This window comes from Copadichromis virginalis, linkage group LG6, assembly GCF_057382275.1.
Source record: "Copadichromis virginalis isolate Kocher_CV1m ecotype Utaka linkage group LG6, C_Virginalis_male_GT1.1, whole genome shotgun sequence".
Lineage (NCBI taxonomy): Eukaryota > Metazoa > Chordata > Actinopteri > Cichliformes > Cichlidae > Copadichromis > Copadichromis virginalis.
The window spans coordinates 17,571,664-17,590,292 of record NC_140623.1 but is presented as its reverse complement, the minus strand read 5'-3'; the positions used below and the strand labels follow the sequence as shown (position 1 = coordinate 17,590,292).

Sequence of the window (18,629 nt, the reverse complement as noted above, 5' to 3'; positions counted from 1 at the left end):
TAGTTTAAATACTGAAACTTGACTGTTCTAAGCCAACGCTTAAGCTAAGGTTTCTTCTTTGCATAACGAGCTCACAGGGTATCATAAGCTTCAATTACGAATAATACTCCAAGCACCTGATAAGCATAAAAAGCAGTTTCTGATCTGATCTGCATGCAGCGTGTTAATGGGCAGGTAGAGTAGAGCTAGGTCTGCAAGAGAACTGCTGAAAATGCATGTTAGCTTCATCTGCAAATAATGCACATATGAGCAGTAGCATCAAACAAAGGGGTGACCAGCAAAATAGCAACAAAGAGGAGAACCCCCCCCCCCCCAAAAAAAAAGTATAAGCGTTGCACAAACAAACTGACCCACTTAATCTACAAATATTAAGTCATGGTCCTTGAAGTTTCATACGTACAAGTTCAATTTTAAGTTAGCTTCAGCTTTTTATTCTACCATGGAGGCTGAAAAACGACGGGGATTGCTGATCTAACATGAACCACTGAAAAAAATCAAAGATCTGTGGTGTAAAACAAACATGTTTATTGATGAAGATGTCAAGTTAAAACCAAATCTGATTCACGATTAGGGTTTGATTTTATTCAACACTGTGTTTGAATTGTTTTGTATTGTTGCTATATTATATTCCACAAATCCACTTTACTCTTCCACTAGAAATGGAGTCTTGGATGAGTGAGTAATCTCCAGAGCATCCCTCTGGTTGTGCCGTTTAAACCACACTGAATAGGTCATTAACCATGATGAGAATAGAAGTACAAGAATTTAACATTCTGCTCTCTGGCACGCAAGATGTCTTTACACAGATTGTGCATCAGTGTTATGAGGTCGCACATATAAAGCAACCTGTTCTTGACTTTTTCGAAAATTAAAAACATGCGTTATGTTGATGTCAAGCAATTTTACCTTTGCATTTGTAAGGTAACCAAAAAAATGGAGACTTAACATAAATAGCTACTTGCTTCTATGATCCATGGATCTCGTTTTAACTTTTGATATGCAGCAGAGAGCTTTCTGACAAACCGAGAGCACATTTACAATGCCAATTTCCAATCAGCATGGCTGGACATCGATCTTTCAATCAAAGCCGCGTGCCTCTCTGACCTCAACTGAATAGCAGAGGCTCGTGAGAACAGCAGGTACACAGGTGCTGATTGTAATATCAGTAGCCTACCAGGCAGACTGGCATCCATAAACAGGCCTATCCATCAGGCTGGTGCGTTGCCTTTGACGTGTGTGTCAGAGGCAGACGAAGGGAATAAATGATGGAGAGAGGGGATCAATCAAAGGAGGGGAGGGGGAGGCACCTGCCCCCTGACTGGTCCAGTCAAGCCCAGAGATGGAGCATGATGGAGGGGCTAGGCTCAGGTGCAAAAAAAAGGAGGGGGTAGCTCTTTGTCTGGAGATGCTTGGTTAAGTGTGAGCCAGGTCAAAATGGCCACAGTGGTCTGTGGATGTGTTAAGGTCCAAAGTCAGGTCACAAACAGAGAGAGGCTGAGCGTGTTTGTGAAGGAGGTTGTTTAGAGCGCCTGCCTGTGTGTGTGTGTGTGTACGTGTGTGCGTGTAAGCGCAAGGAGGCATTAGTCATCATTATGTGGTGAGATGAGACTGTCTAATGGTTCTTTACGTGATTACCTATGTGGCAATTGTCTTTCCCTGACCTGTCCTACCTGGTTACCATTTGCAGCACAGATGCATCGTCGGCCTGTTTTTCACAGGAGTCACGCTTTACATCGCATTGCAAGGGTTACAACAAAAACAACACAAAAATGCTTTGACTGTACTAAAAAAATTCAAAAAGCAAGCTGAATGATAAATAATTATTATGTGCAATATACCTGGATGTTTTAATTGGATTATAACACTGGTAGAAAAACGCTGAAAACAAGACTACAAATCTAGGAGCCACACAAGCTGCTCTGAAAAGGTTTTTTAGCAAAGCAGTGTTTAATTCTAATGTAAACATGCTAAAAACTATCATTTTAGTATGATGAGCATATAATGAGCGTAATTTAGCAATGAATGCTACTCTCACTACTCTCAAACCGACGTTTTGGACAGATTTTGGAGAGAAAGGGAAGCACACATTCTGATTGTGGCTCTGAGATTTCAAGTGCAGTTTCAAGTGCATTTTACCTGTCAACCTCAGAAACCACCAGCAAATAGAAAAACACTGCAAGAGCACAGAAAACACAGCAGAAGCTGAATAAAACAATGAAAGAAAAATAGTTTAACCTCCCAGGACCTGGCGTCCACATATGTGGACATCACATTTTGGGTTATGTAGACTAAAATACTCAATTTTGCTCTACCTGGGCCTGATATCCACTTACAAGGACATTATACTGCTACTGTTCTATCAAAATTTTAAACAAATATCCTCATATGTGGCTCTTATTTTTCTTAAAAATGCATGTCGTGGAAGAGTTCGGGTGTTAGGAGGTTAAAACTTAAAACTTTAAGTTATAAATATAAATGGTAAATGGCCTGTATTTATATAGCGCTTTACTAGTCCCTAAGAACCCCAAAGCGCTTTATAACATGAAAAATAAATCAAAGGAACAGGTTGGTGACACTAAAGGAAAGTCGAAGCATCACCAGAGTCATGAGGTTTAAACCTGATATGAATGTTTGTAAAATAAACAACACAAAAACCTGATGAGATATTTCAGTCTGGACCAGTGTTGGGCCAACAGTAAAATCAATACATCTAACAAAAGAAACAATAATCAGATAATGGCCAAAATCTCAAAGATGTCTAATAATAATTGCAGGTTTAATATATGCAAAGGGTCAGATTCTGAATGAAGGGTCGATGTCTCGATATGTCTACTGAAGACTTCAAGTTCATTAATCATCAGTGACATAGCCTTATTCAGCTGGATGTGAGGGACTGTACACAACAGTCCATGTGGTTGGAGACCCAGTATCAGCATGCAAGGGTGCTTCACCTCCTACTGGGCAAACAGAAATACAGTTTCTGTTCCCACATATGTATTTTTGTTGACAAGTTCCCAAATCTGTGCGGTAACTTGACTTAAATTGAGCATTTAGATTATTGGATTCCCCAATGATTGGATGATCCAAAGTGGGCTGGGAAGAAGGAGCCTGATTCTTGACAGTAAACTGGCCGTGGATGTTGGGAATTTAAAGACAGAGAAAATCATTTCACGCTTGTGAAATCTGTCTTTGTTAAGGAAACACTTCATGCCTTCCACCTACTGTAATTACTGCACCTGAGAACCGGGCAGAATGCAAAAGAGTGAAGGAAAGTGAAGGACTAGAAAGAGAAAGGTCAGCCTAACCCTTCGCTCTACTAGTCGTTGCCATAGTGTGGCTGAGCGATTTATTGACAATCTCAGGATGTGCTCCAACCAATAGAGTGGAACAGTATGAAGGAGAGACAGTGAGAGGCCAATATGAATGAGTGAAAGGATCTCTTTCCTTGGACTCATTGATAATGACATACCTGCTTGGGCTGTCCGTTAGTCCTATAGCACACACTACTTAGGCTCTAACTGGAAAATCAATAGGCTCCTCTCGCAGAGACCTCTGGCTGCCATGGCTCTTTGTGATTGGCAGCTCCAGCCAAAGGTCGTCCCTGGCGACCACGAGGGTTTGGTGGAGCAAGCAGCCGAGGGGGTGGAGGGGGGGTGATCCCTGCAGTCTGACACTTTGGGAGAGCTTAACGATATGGGACTGGTTGCTACATAACACACCAGGGTGGTTTTCCTTGACTGAATGGTCCTTCATTCAACTGCTTGAACCAACCCTGGGTAGCCGTCACCACCCCACTAATTAGAGTTACCAATGTCTTCTCAGTGGGGATTTTATTATTGCGTAGCGCAAGGCTGGACACTGACAAAACTATTGACAATCTTTCAAATGTTTTCCCATCTCTGTTTTTGTTTTTCTTTTGGAAGAAATATTTTGGAGACTTTGTGTGAAAATTTTAGGGGTATTTTTGTAGCAGTTTGCGTACAGATAAACTGATGACTTCATATGAGGCATATAAACCAAATGAATTCGAGTGAAGGTATTTTGACGTTTAATAATGTGCAATACTTTGTAAATCTGTCTGGTCCAGCGAGGGATTAATCGTTTACATCTCTGCCATCAATTTCTTTACAAATGCTGTGTCACAGTTCTGATTTTGTAAATATACCAAGTCACAGTACACAAGTTGATAACAATCCTCAATCTGGAAAAAATTTAAATTAAAATAAAAACAAAATCTCATCTTCAAGCACTTTAATGATCAATGGAAAGCATAAACATATTTCAATGTTTGCAGCTCCTGCAACGCCCCCTTCAGTATTTTCACCCTTTACTTTATTCAGCTGTTAACACTGCAAACTCCAAACACAGTACGATAGCATGGAGCACGCTCAAACTGCACTAGGAAGGGTTACAAACGCCATCCAATCAAGCTTTTGCAGATATTCCCTTTAACCAATCAGCTGGGGGGCAGAGCGGATTTCACTTCCTCATACATGCGATATTAGCAGTCTCCAGGAGAGGCTCTGCAACAATAACTCTGCATGCAATATTGATGGCTGGTGTCTAAACGCAGAGAGGGTGCTGTTAAACACACACATACACAGGCAAACGCACATCTGCTCTGCTCCGTGACTTCATCAGTTCTGCTATCTGCCGAGCAGATGCAGAGGCCTGCCAGGCAATTAGATGCCTGCGATGATTTTCTTTGAGCTCTCTATGGAGCTAGCAGCTGGCTCCATATGGGTACGGGAGACGGCAACAAAACGTGTGAACAAGAACATCAAAATTTACTCTCTCGGTTCACACGTGTGCGGATGTTACTCATGTGCAGTGTGTGTGTGTGTGTGTGTGTGTGTGTGTGTGTGTGTGTGTGTGTGTGTGTGTTGGGAGGCAATGAGTCACTTTCCCTGGACCTATCATGTTTCCAGAGAAATAAAGAGAGCAGAAAAAAAGGAATTACCTAAAACTGGCAGCAGTGCTACTACACCCCTCACTTCAAAGTACAAAGCAAGAAAGGAGATCAGTGTTAATGAGTGCAACTCGACTCTCAGTTTACTTTAGTACTGATTATTGAGACTAACTATTAAACAAGTAGATGAACCAAATAACCCAACTCTCACCTGATAAGGAACCAAATGTATCTTTGAGGCTTTGATACCAATTTTAAACTAAGGTATACAAATATTGTAGTTTATGCTATCTGGAAAGAGCCGATAATTGTGTGAAAATGGCAAACTCAAAGCAAGAACAGAGAGGGGGGGATGCGTGTTTTTGTCTAGTTACTCATCAGCTGGCAGATATTTGTGCAGTCAGTTTTGCGCTTACGAGGGGATGGCTGTGGAGTCGCGCAGGCTTGGATCAAAGAGCTCTTTGACAGGATCTTCTCTACACTCAGAAATGAGAAAACCTTCAAGGAACACTGAATGTTTTCCAGAGATGTACAGAAAAACGTATGAGTGACTGAGTGGGGTAAATGAGGTACAAACAGTCGGCATTTGCCGTTCATATATATAACAGTATATATGAAAGAAACTATGAGGAGTGTTAAAAAAGCAAAGAAAATTCTAAAATCTCTGCTCCAACGTGTGCTGACTGCGTTTCTGTTTTCCAAACTTCGATGGACATGTAGTAAGCTGAAATATAATGACGCCCCTATTCTGACATATGGCTGACCTTTGCACTTTGGCTGAAAAAACGATTTTATTAATCCGACACGAGGTATCCATTCTATAATAAAAATGAACACAGTGGCTCAGGAACGCGTGGTGTGATAAGTGGGCCCGAAAAGATCCCTAGCGTCTATATAAAACTGTACGTTTGTGTCACCGTATATTTCATTAAACTAGGCTTAGCATCTCCTTCATAATATTTGGACACTTGCTCTCCAAGTAGAGCCGATTAATCTCTCCGGAGCTGCGAGCTTGATAATAAACAGTCATCCTGAAATCACACAGCCAGACATTTTTTCTCACTTATTTCATCTTTTACTAAATTCCAAAGCCACATTAGGATAACGGCTGCTTGAGGGAAGACCTGGCGAATATCAGTTTAGTATTTTTATCAGCAGTATTTCACAATAAATCTATGTTTGGAAGCCAAAATAAAATGTCACGACGCACCAGCAACACTTCCCCTTGAATGTTTTCTTGGTGAGGAAAGTTAATCCGACACTAAAACTCTGTGCTATTATCTATGGGGGTCGGGGTGGGAGGGTGGGTCCTGCTAGGTTATTATTAATAAAGATAAAAACTCACTCATAGAATTTAATGAAATTAAATGTAGGGGGGTTTTAGCACTTATTGCTACACCTACATGAAGCAAAATGTGCTGTTTGCACAGGAGGCAAAAGCAGTATATCGTGTGTGTGTGTGTGTGTGTGTGTGTGTGTGTGTGTGTGTGTGTGTGTGTGTGTGTGTGTGTTAAACACATCTAGTTTGAGCTCAAATACTAAAAAAGGTCTCAAACGTCTTTTACAATATAGCTAAAAAAAAAAAATTACACATCATGACTAACTTCACACTTCTCAAAATTATCACCACTTGTGGAAAACACAACATGATAAAGTCCAGAAAATGTGGCAACTGTGAAGGTTGGCTCATTAATCTGAGGCTTTTCTGAAATGTTTATGTCTTATTTCAGTATCATTTGCATAGTTTGGCCACTTCATATCAGCGGATGGCTCCTGGGAATCATTAATGAAGCAATATTCTGCCTTATCTATAATTTAGTAACAAGTGTCAAAAGTTTCCTTTATTTTTCTTATTTTTGTTTTTTACATTTCATTTGCAGGAAGCTTGGAGCAAACTCCATATTTGACTCTTTGAACAAAAATACAGCAACCTTGTTTTCTCTGCAGCCTTCAGGTTGCAGATGAAACGCACGACAGATTCTCTATTAATCGGTGGCAGCCACAGCAGAAGGCCTATTTGCCTCCTACCAACATTCACTCCGAGAAACACCTTCCACACGAAGCTTCAAAAACGATGCCTGATCGCCGCTTATTATTGATTTTATTTCAAGAAAATGAGGTTACAATAATCGACAGCAGTCTTTCAAAATTCTAGGCCTAATCTGAGATGCTTTGATCAAAATATATGTTTGCATAAAATTAATCCAAATATTTAAACTCATTTTTTAAAAGACCTGAAAGTCTCATCAAATGTTTCATTAAAATCTAATTTAAGACGCACTATTATCGCAATGTCGTTCTCTGGACGCATGACGGGATAGAAAAGGACTAAATATTACATGTTGCTTAAACATGCCCTCACACCCCAGCCTCTCGTCTGTGAGAGGATGTAATGGCTTCTTTAGTTCTCCAACACGCGGTGACAAAGGGATGTCTACGCAAAGACCTCTAGTTAAATTATTCAGTATATGGTCAGGGTTCACGGCGATCAAGCCACGGGCGGTGTGTGAGGGAAGTGTGTTAGGGAAGACGCGCGCGCGCACACACACACACACACACACACACACACACACGCTGAATAAGTTATTTAACTAGACACAATGTTGTGTACTGGCTGTGTAAAAGATGCTAAACCAATCCCAAAAATACATCACTTGATTAGTTAAACAGCTCATCAGGTTTAGGAAAAGTCGTTGGGGCCGTTTTGGTTTCGTTCGCGTCACTAAAGAGCTTCAGAGGGGAAGCTGCAGGTGCATTGGACACATTTATCCCAGCAAACAATACACCGACAAAACTGTGTCGATCGGAGATTAATCAGCAAGAAGAAAAACACACATAATAATTAATTAAAAGAAAATGACCCATGGATGTGATATTAAAAAAATCGATTTTCACAAAGTAAGGAGAATTGGGATTGATTTCAGATGAAGAGGGAATAAAAGAATTTTCACTTTTATTTCACAAAATAATACCAGCAGATCATACCTGGTGTTAGGTGTCTAATTCAAAACATGGAGAATACGCCCAAAATCCGCAAAACCCCGAGTATAAAAAAAAATTAAGTCAGCGATGATCAAGAGTTTTTTATGAAGAAAGTGGCGCAAAAGCCTATAGACGTTGCGATTACTGAGCCTTGGAAGTCGGAGTGGCATTTTTATTTTTGTAAGATAGAGAAAGAAACTTGTTAAATTAAAAACTAGGAGAAATAGCGAGGCACTTATCTGCAGAATGCAAGCAGCTGTTAAGTTAAAGATTCAAAATCTCAATCCTCAAAATGCAGGAGAAGCTGCGCGTAAAGGAGCAGCACTTGTCGTGGAAAAAAAATGTTTTACTGTCGGCGCGGAGAGTTTACACCGGCATATGAAGTATAAACCTAAAGGTTTGTGTTTTCCTGTGTCGACTTGGGGAGCGCTGGACTGCATGCACCGTGTGCCCAGATGCTGTCGAAGCGAACTGGAGCTCTCCTGCAGGACCGTCTGCCTCTGGCAGCTCTGATTGGCTGCCTGCACTGACAGCTCTGCACATGATTGCAGGAGGAGAAGCCCGACCCCCTTCACTCTTCTAAAGGAACCATTCATAAAGTACACAAATCCAGCTCAAAGCTGAGTGTGGACGAAAAGTGAGCGGGGGCACAGAGGAGAGAATAAGAGCAAGAAGAGATGAGTGGTCATACGCGGCGTTTTAGCCTTTAGCGTCTACAGTCCGGGAAACGGATGGTGACCTACAACCTGAATATGAATCTTCTTAGCTGTGCTGGAAGTGCTCATGTCTTGGACTGATATTTAGTAAGCTATTACGTTGCATCCCTATCCGTTTCCTCCTCCTCACACTGACGTCCATCCGCTGCAAAAGCAAGGAGAAAAAAAAAACTTTGATTACACATTTTTCCTGCACGGTGAGCGTTTGCCTCTGGCTTTACCGGTAAGCATTGGATCCGTCAAATTACTGCGACTCTCCGGTGTACAGCCCGGACCTCTGCCCGAACATGATTGCGACGCAGGCAAAGCTGGTTTACCAGCTTAACAAATATTACAACGACAGATGCCAAGCTCGCAAAGCGGCCATTGCGAAGACTATAAGGGAGGTTTGTAAAGTGGTGTCCGATGTCCTGAAAGAGGTGGAAGTGCAGGAACCCCGCTTCATCAGCTCCCTCAGTGAGATAGATGCGCGCTACGAGGGGATGGAGGTCATCTCCCCCAATGAGTTTGAGGTGGTGCTTTACCTTAACCAGATGGGGGTGTTCAACTTTGTGGATGACGGCTCCTTGCCCGGCTGCGCGGTGCTGAAGCTGAGCGATGGCCGCAAAAGGAGCATGTCGCTGTGGGTCGAGTTCATCACAGCCTCGGGCTACCTATCAGCCAGAAAGATCCGCTCAAGATTTCAGACTCTGGTGGCACAGGCCGTGGATAAATGCAGCTACCGTGACGTGGTAAAGATGGTCGCCGACACCAGCGAGGTCAAACTACGGATCAGGGAGAGGTACGTGGTGCAAATCACCCCCGCATTCAAGTGCACTGGGATTTGGCCTAGAAGTGCAGCTCAGTGGCCCATGCCCCACATCCCCTGGCCCGGCCCTAACAGGGTAGCAGAAGTGAAAGCCGAGGGCTTTAACCTGCTCTCCAAAGAGTGCTACTCGTTAACGGGGAAGCAGAGCTCCGCAGAGAGCGACGCCTGGGTCCTCCAGTTCAGCGAGGCCGAGAACAGGCTGCTAATGGGAGGCTGCAGGAAGAAGTGTCTGTCCATCCTCAAGACTCTGAGGGACCGTCACCTGGAGCTGCCGGGACAGCCCCTCAACAACTACCACATGAAGACCCTGCTGCTGTACGAGTGCGAGAAACACCCGAGAGAGACCGACTGGGACGAGTCTTGCCTCGGAGACCGACTCAATGGTATCCTGCTGCAACTCATATCCTGTCTGCAATGCCGCAGATGTCCCCACTACTTCTTGCCAAACTTGGACTTGTTTCAGGGAAAGCCTCACTCAGCCCTGGAGGTTGCTGCTAAGCAGACATGGAGACTAGCGAGGGAAATCCTCACCAACGCTAAAAGTTTGGACAAATTATAAACTGGTTGTCAAGACTGCAGCGAAGGACATTTTTGGGATAAAATTCAAAGACTATTCTTCAACCGAGTCTCCAAGAAATGTGAAAAGAAAATCAGCAAGAAAATAATGAAGCGAACAAACAAAACCCCCACTTTTGTTGAATAATAAATGGAGCAATTGGGCCCCTGCCGAGAGAAAGTGAAGGTACAGTTTCAAATAAATGTAATAAATTTTAGTTGTCTTCTTTAAATGTTTTCACAAAGTGAAGAAACTTTTATTTAAATATATGCACAAAACTCGTTAAGTGAAAGAAGAAAATGTAGCGTGCCAAGTTCATTTTTTTTTCCATTATGTGACTTAAAGAAGAAATGTTAATAAAATGTTGCAAATTAAATTACAACTTGGCCTCATGTTTGGACGTCTTTGGACAGCTGAGATGGCAACTTTGCAAATCTGTTTCACTTTAGCTTAAAAAAAAAAAAAAAAAAAAAAATCACAGGACAAAATTTAAGTTGATGAAACACAGGCAGAAAAAAGATTAATATGATTTAGCAATTTATTTATTTTTTTTACGTTTTTATTTTTAAAAGGCCCATTTTAGGCCATAAGTTATTGTAAGAGTGCCAAGCTCAACGGGATTGGATTTTTTTGGATTGTTGTTTTTTAAATGAATGTAAATCCAGGCTCTGGTGTTAATGTGTAGGTCTGGGAGCATCTGTGCTCTGTTTGGACAGTGGTACAAGCACAGGGCCTACAGCAGAGTGAGAAAAAAAAAAATCTAGTAATGAACTGATTTTACTATTTGAAACCTTTATTGCCATATTTATGGCATTCTCCATGTTTTCATCCACATATTTCTGATATAAAACAACACCCAACTAAATGTGGATTTTATTAAAATAACACTTAAATAAATATGATAATTTTACAGAGTCTTAGCCAACACCCACCATACACTGACAACAAACAGCCACCTGTAGGTCAGCACTCCTCTTACTGACCAATATTACTAAAACAAATTTAAATCATTTTTATTTTCAACTCAGAGCATAATTTAATGCAATTTCAACTTGTGTTTTTCTTATAGTGATGAAACAAATGCTGCACACTTACATGATACAATTGCTAAATTAGCTGTTATAACAATGTTCTACCAATAAAGATTATTTTTTAAATTAAACTTAAAAAACTTTCATGGGAAAATAAAATGAGTTTCATAGAATCCAGAAACCACTGTAAAGAGAAAATAAAACACAGACGCAGTTGGAATCCAACCTTATGGTAACTTCAACCGCGTCTCCTCTTTAGCAAATGTTTAGAAAAGCTTACAAATGAACTAAAAAAAATATTTTATTAATTTTAAAACAAAGCGGACATAAAAACACACAAGCTTCTGTGTGACATTTAGATGCCAGCAGGGCCTATCGGAAATCCAAGCATATCTTCTGTAAGTGACCGTGAGAAACATGGTCAATGGAGCTTGAGTCCCTTACCTTTGGATCGATGCTCTTGAAGCTGGGCTCCTCTTCATCCACCTCGAAGTAGAGCTCGGAGGCGGTGATGGACAGGGTGCCTTTTACCACCACAGCCGGAGCCACGAGCTGAGCGCTGGTGCTCATGTTTACTGGGCCTGGAGGACGGACAGAGACACAGGCCGGTCACAAAACGAGAACGTCAAACTGGGGGACCACTGAGCGCTAATGCGAAGCTGTAAAAAGGAAAATCAAAAGAATCCAACCTGATGGAAAAGTTAAAAACAAACCAGGGATCTGGTTAATTCGTGAAAGTTAATCATGGTAAACGGTAAAGATAACGTTAACGTCTGACCACTTTTAAAGCTGACGCACAATCGCGCAGTAACCAACTTCCACGGTATTACTTTTACAATAAAGCTGCCATGTTTTTAAAAAACAAAATGCTTCGGTTGTTTAAAATAATCAGCGTTTTATTGGCAAATTTAAGACAAAACCAACACACACGAAACAATAGAAGTTCACCAACACGTGTTTTTACTTTATGTAATAAAACGGTGTGGGGCAAAAAAAAAGCCGAAAACACTCAAAAAAAATGACTGATTAAAATACTACTTTGCGTCACAACTGTCAAAACTGACTGTTCATCAGGATCCATTGATCGGTGGCTTCTGGGAGAAGCTGTATTTCATCTCTCATCAATCTTAATTTATGCCAGTATGACAATGAGAGCCTGGCTCAGGGGAGCTGTGGGTGGAAGCTCTGCCCGGCTCTGCGCATATGAGCCATTGTATTTGCAGATGTGCGCCGCGGAGCTGCGGGCTTGATTTCCCCGAGCACCCTCGCGCTCTCGCACACGGATGGAATAAACAGATATGTATATAGTCATCCCTTTGCCTGTCGTGAACCCCGTGAGTACTGACATGTTATCCGTGGGTTGAAATAACATTTTTTGTTCCGTTCACTCAAAGACATTCAATTACACCTGGAGCAGACAGCTGCTTAAGAGCACAGCTAAACCTCTCCCGACAACTTCTACGCACTTCTCGCGGGATAAATCACACGATTAGACAGGATTCAGTGTTTAATCCCATTGTCATCCAGATGCATTATTTTTATAGCACTCTAAGCCCAATTACTGCAGCTTAGTCTGCTGAGCGCTGTCGCTGCGCATAATATGCGGATTACACGGCAATAGGCCTATTAAATGAAGATTATTTAAATAACAGACATTTAAAAAAAGGAGGTGGGGCAACATCGTGAACTGGAATCTCATTCTCATTCTGCAGCTGCAATAGCTGACCAGGCTCACATGGAGGGAATTTGAAGTTTTATCAAAAGGAAAAACTACCCTCCTTCAATCAGATAATACCTCATTTGAAAAGAGCTATCCTGGGGTAAGCTGCTACTGCCAGATAAAAAAATGTTTAGAGTTGCTGCTTGGGCCGGTGTGTGTGCCTGTGTGTGTACAGTATGTTTGTAAAGCAGACCTCCATTGGCAGAGGCAGGAAAGTTAAGATGCCATGGTGGCACTAGCACTCCAGTGTGCTATGAGAAAGTGATGTATGCTCATTAAAAAGCTGGTTTTCCTTTGTTTATAAAGGAGCTGTACACACAAATTACTCAAGTATGAATGTAAAAAGAAGCACAGCAATATAATAAAACACCAAGGTCATATTGGAAAATCACAGCCTGCTTTGGAAGATAAGGAAGACACTGTTTGGATTTGTTTCGTGTATAGATTCCTCGTATTCAATGCAGTAAATCAGAGTTGCACATGTAGCAAAAACTCAAACTACAGTGCCGCCATTTCTTTATTTGGTCTGAACTGCAGGGGGGAAAATTACAACACAGACACAAACACAAGCAGGGAGGTGGGGGAATGACCGAGGAGCAGGTATGGGAGGTGGCGAACACGAGCTGCTTCTTTACCTGTGACGTTCTCCAGGTCCTTGTCCTCTAGTGACGACAGAGTGTCATCATCTCCGTCGAGGGATGCCTCGCTCTCTGAGTTTTGATTTCCCAGAGCCTGGCTCCTGATGGACTGCTTGCCTTTGAGAATATCGTCCTCGGATGCTAGAGTGGGAAGCAGGAGGGGGAAAGAGCCATCTTATTTTGCATTTGAAGTAATTACAGCATAAAAGTCAAGGTTGTATTTCATACTGTAGATTGACACGACACGAATGCATCAGACTTTATTTTATGAGAGTTTAAGGACACAAAAGCTTTCACATCAAGTCGATTTAAAAAAAAAAAAAAAAAAAAAAAAGAAATTGATGCACATTTTTAAAAAAGAAAAGAAAAAACAGCTCTTATAAGCAATCCCCTTACACACAGTAAAAATAACAGTGGACTAGTTATTTGTATCCATTATCACACAGTGAAAATAAAAGTGTTTGTTTCTTTGTTAAAATCAATTAAAATCAATTGTCAACAGTCTTCTTCAAGATTCAACTCCAAGTAAAATCTTATATTTCATTTTCAGAACATAATTAATTTATGTTTTACAAAATGAAGAACAATCTGAGGCCTTTTAGTAAGATAAGGCAAGTTTTTTAATATGATCTGGATGTTATGTTTTTTGCTTTTTTTCACTGAAGTGAGCATATGGTGTGTTTACCCTAATGCAACTATTTGCATTTGAGTCTTTACCTCGATGCAGCGGTTCAGTGCAGCGCTCACGTGCACTGCATTTTCAGACAGTCACAGCTACGAACAACACGAGACAAAACCCAAATGCAAACACAACCCTAACTGGATTTTTCCCCCATTTACCATGAAGCATAACAAACACAACTTCACACTCAGGCTTTTCAGACACATTTAAACAAAATGATGGTCACACACTTCCCGTTTTGATTTTAGCCGACACAACTTGAGATTCCAAATACATTATTTAAAAAGACAAAAAAATCTGCAAATCTGCAAACATTTACAGAGCCCCGTACTTCCCCAGCGGTGCATGGTAAAGATCCACAGACGCAAGTTCACAACACAAAGACTGGCTGGCAAGTCTTCTACATTTGTAAACATAGCTGGCAATACAGAGAGTGCTTTCACTGCTTCTGTGCACGACTTTGTGTTCTAATCCAGCACTCAGCTGCAAGTAACCACGTTCAGTCTGGCGAGTCGCTGAACGCATATCCAGGGGATTTTTTGTCATCACCACCTGGGATTGCGGTGGAGATCAATTGCACTTCCTAAAAATGCACAGCCGTGCCGTGTAGCCGTACACTTTGAAACCGCTAGACGAGCGCGGCTAAAAAATCTCTTGTCATGGAAAATATGCAGCTCACTGATATTTAGAATGGCCTTCCTGTAATTAAGCCTCCCTGGAGGATTCTTTAGTTAGCAGCACTGAAATTACTACCAGCTCCCCTAATACGTACCACATGCCATTGTATTCGCACCAAGCAAGTGGACAGGGGACTTGTCAGAGGAGCTTAAAAACAGAAATGTATTTGAACTTCTATGCATTGCATGCTCAGCAATTATCCTCCCCCTCATATTAAGACGGCACTAGCGCACAGTATCAAGCCATGAAAACCTCAAACAGCTTATAAATAGCTCTTTAGTCTATTCGCTGAAGTACATGCAACACAAATAATGACAACTCAGCATATTGTGGGTGTGTGTGAGTCCATTAGGAGCTATTTTGGCTAAAGTTACATCACTTATCACCAGATACATAAAAGTGGACATAAGTGACAAGCTGTGTGCCAGCCTCCCAGTTCTTAAAGTAGGTAACTTTTTCTCTTTTTTGAATATGACGTGTGTGTGTGTGTGTGTGTGTGTGTGTGTGTGTGTGTGTGTGCGTGCGTGCGTGCGTGCGTGGGAATTATGTGGAGCATACAAACTCATGAAACGGAACTTCAGCTTTAGTGTACAAACATTCAGCCTGGAATTTAACCCACAGAGTGTGTGTGTGTGTGTGTGTGTGTGTGTGACAACAATATGAAATTAACTAAAATGAACTACAACTGTTCTAATACTTATGAAACAACTTCTCCACCCCCCCCCCCCCCCCACACACACACACACACACACACTTTTTCTTTTTTTAAGAACTTTAAGAAAAAGAAAAAAAAGAAAAGGGAATTAAAATAACACAACTTTAGCTTTAACATCACGGCTTTTACCATCTTGTTAATCACTGTAATGCTTTTAAATTATGCCGTGATTACAAGCTATGCGTGGAGCGGGAGTGCCACATTAAGAAAAAAATCCACGGCACTTCAACCTCATCACTCATCACGCAGGGAGCAGAAATGTACATAAATCCCAACTGGTTACACTCTTTCCAGGACCCCTTTTCCCTCGCTGAGAGGTTCAACTACCTGCTTATACAACACAAGGCATGCATGGTCGCGGCAATTAAATTGTCAGAATTAACAAATTTGTTTTTAACGGGAGCGTAGCCAGGAGTGTGGTCATGAGGCGAGTATTGATTACCAGAACAGAGACATTAGTCTTCAGGTATTTACTCTGCCACCTCTGGTACACGGGCCCGGGACCAGACCAAATCAATCCCTAGAAAAGATGGTTCTTTCCAGCTGTAAATACATAACAGCCTACTCAAGCCCTACTGGCAGCCACACACTCTCCTGTGGAAATCATCTTGGCACTGTATGAATGATAACAGTTGTCTATATCTTTAACACAGAAATGCTTTTTTTTTTGCACATATTTCCCCAATCTTAAGAGCAAAGCATGATTAATGGAAAATAAAATGCTTTTAGAATATATCAACAAGTAAAAACTGCATTTTTCCCCCTCGTTGCTTCCAATTTTCTGATTATGTAAGAGATGTGAAAAGCACTGCCACAGGTAGCTAGCAAATGAGGGTAAATTCAGGCTTGATCTTATGCTAAATATTTTCTTAGGGAGCGAGACTGCATTTTCCCTTCTGCATCTGATGAATATAATTACAGCCAGATATGACCTTTGTGCTCTGTTTGAAAACTCAGCCCTGCGTTCTCATCCCGAGCTGCACTTCCGTAACAAATGTCGGGTTGACTAAAACAAGACAAAAGGTTACATCAGAAAATGTATGCCGTCAGGCTTCACTGTCAAAGAGTTATTTTAATGATATATTCCCATAGTTTATCCAGGTAGTATACTCTCAGGAGGCAGCGCAGTCTTTCCAAAACTGGCCGCTGGCTATTTTTACACAGGCTTGACTTTGAAACTAAATATTGTTTGCAGGAATTTGTCTTCTTCCACCAGTGATGGATGTATAGAGCACATGAGCTGAAATTATTTTAGATATAGCAGAATACCAGACCGAATACCTGAATAACCAAAACATAAGGAACTCCTTCCATGTGAATGTCTTTTCCTCTACTAAAAAATGTTTTTTAAAAAGGCAACGATAGAGCATGAGTATGTCTGTTCTCTGCCGTTACTTAGCTGAAGGGAAAACACTGAGGAATTCAAACAGAAAGTAAAAATTTGGAGCATTGCTGCAGAGGAACAGCAACCAGCTGGACTCTGGCCTCGTTCCCCAGCTGCCTCCACACTGCAGCCATTACTGCAGAGCAGAGGTCTCCCAGGATCTGGGGTTCCCAAACATTTATTGCTTTTAGATCGTATTCTTATTGAATCCTGTCACACCTGCCATTTGTCTTTAAGAATGATAACGCATTTAAAGGGTAGTTTTGCAGGTGACACACCGAGGACATTTTTGGCTCGGAAATGTCCATCTTTCTATTTTTTTATTTTATTTTTTTTAGGAGAAGGCAATTGATTGTGCTGGTTAATCTTGATGTAAACGCCAGGGATGAGCTGGATACTTGCAAAAAATGAAGGATTATATGCACTTTTTCCTGCAGGAATGTGTGACTTAGACTCTGCTGTTAGCTGATAACTAATCTTGTAATCAGACAAAGATGGGGGGGGGGGGGGGGGGGGTCTACATTATAGTGGTAAAGGAAAAAAAGAAGTCAGTGTTGTTGGTGTTCACTGTCAGAACTGATTATCCCAGACCATGTAAAATTATCAGTAACTGAGGCCTTTCTTCAACTCCAATTTGCGTTTTTGCTAGCATTCTAATAAACTTGAAGGACCGGCACAATGTTTACTGTTAAATAATATTAGACATGACTTACACATATTAGTGACAAATTAATAGCAAAAGCCAAAGTCTTAGCACAGGAGGTTCTATCATGTTTGGGGGGGGTTTGCTGGCATTGCTGGGGTCTGTGTTCTCCTTTAGTGGGTTGAGTGATTGGACACAAAGTTGTTCTGACCGATTACCTTCATCCTGTGATCAAACACTTCTATCTTAATGGGTGTGGCTTCTTTTAAGGCTAGCAAAAAAAACAAACACCAAAACAAACAAGGACCTAATGGATGGTTTGATTAATATGAAAAATTATATACATTTAATTTCAACTCTAAAAATCTTCCTGAAATGAAAAGTTCAAATCCGACAGTGATCCTTCATTCGAAAGGTGAAAAAAAGAAAATATGAGGCTGAGTGAATGTTACTTACCACTTATATCAGCCACTGTTATGCAGCCAAGAAAAAAAAAGAATAAATAAAATTCAATACGTCATGTTATCCACAACATCTCAGTTAAACATGTTCTGAATAAAGCAAGCCAATACGAAGGCGGTAGTTCGGTTTTGCATAATGGGTGGCTGTGTATGAAATTACCTGTGTGTGAAATTCAAATGTGGGTGTTTTTCTTCTCCTCCGTTTTGTGGTACAATAAATCGTTTATTGCAGTGTGAGGACTAATTTTTATTGCCTTGTAGCTGGTGCTACCACCAAATGAGTAAGAAAGGCTGTGCTATGAACAGGCGGGGGAGGGGGGGGGGGGGCACAAAAACCTGGTGGATGAGACTGACCATGTTCAGCCACAGCTTTGAGCGTAGCTTCTGAGTGACTGGATCCAAAGGGGTTCCTGACGCAACGACGTCGCCGTCTTAAATCGTCCTCCCAGTAGTCTAGGCGCCAGAAGTCCCTCGGCCTGCTGCAACGAGACAGAGGTAGCACATGTGTTAGCAATTACCAGCCAGCATGGTATAGCAACCCAGCATTAGCACTTGGTCCGAGCAAGCATACATAAAGCCAGCATTGTGTTTGGAGGGCTCCCCCCCACCAAACTCTTAGAATTTGTCTTTAAAAAACATTCACTTACACACAAGCTGAAATCCCACATTATTGTATCCCTGCCCCTGACAATGAGGCTCTCCATCC

General features: G+C 41.4%; 2 protein-coding genes across 5 annotated transcripts in view; one reads left to right on the top strand and one right to left on the bottom strand.

Annotated features, from left to right (window-relative positions):
- The window catches only part of lrba (LPS-responsive vesicle trafficking, beach and anchor containing), a 177,328-nt gene that overhangs the window by 55,153 nt on the left and 103,546 nt on the right, over positions 1-18,629 (bottom strand). For 2 of the 4 annotated variants that reach the window (XM_085458994.1, XM_085458995.1), the window contains exons 37-40: positions 18,278-18,402; positions 17,919-17,933; positions 13,358-13,501; positions 11,447-11,583 (exon numbers count right to left, since the gene is read on the bottom strand). In XM_085458994.1, the coding sequence (XP_085315120.1) occupies positions 11,447-11,583; positions 13,358-13,501; positions 17,919-17,933; positions 18,278-18,402 (421 nt within the window). The remainder of the gene's footprint in view (positions 1-11,446; positions 11,584-13,357; positions 13,502-17,918; positions 17,934-18,277; positions 18,403-18,629) is intronic. The other 2 variants (XM_085458996.1, XM_085458997.1) reach the window with 1 other exon arrangement.
- mab21l2 (mab-21-like 2) lies at positions 8,488-10,353 on the top strand. The gene has a single exon (XM_085458999.1). The coding sequence runs from the start codon at positions 8,895-8,897 to the stop codon at positions 9,972-9,974; it is 1,080 nt and encodes a 359-aa protein (XP_085315125.1). The 5' UTR covers positions 8,488-8,894; the 3' UTR covers positions 9,975-10,353.

Excerpts from the sequence above, each read along its gene's own strand:
- mab21l2 (XM_085458999.1), top strand. The coding sequence starts at position 8,895 with ATGATTGCGACGCAGGCAAAGCTGGTTTACCAGCTTAACAAATATTAC.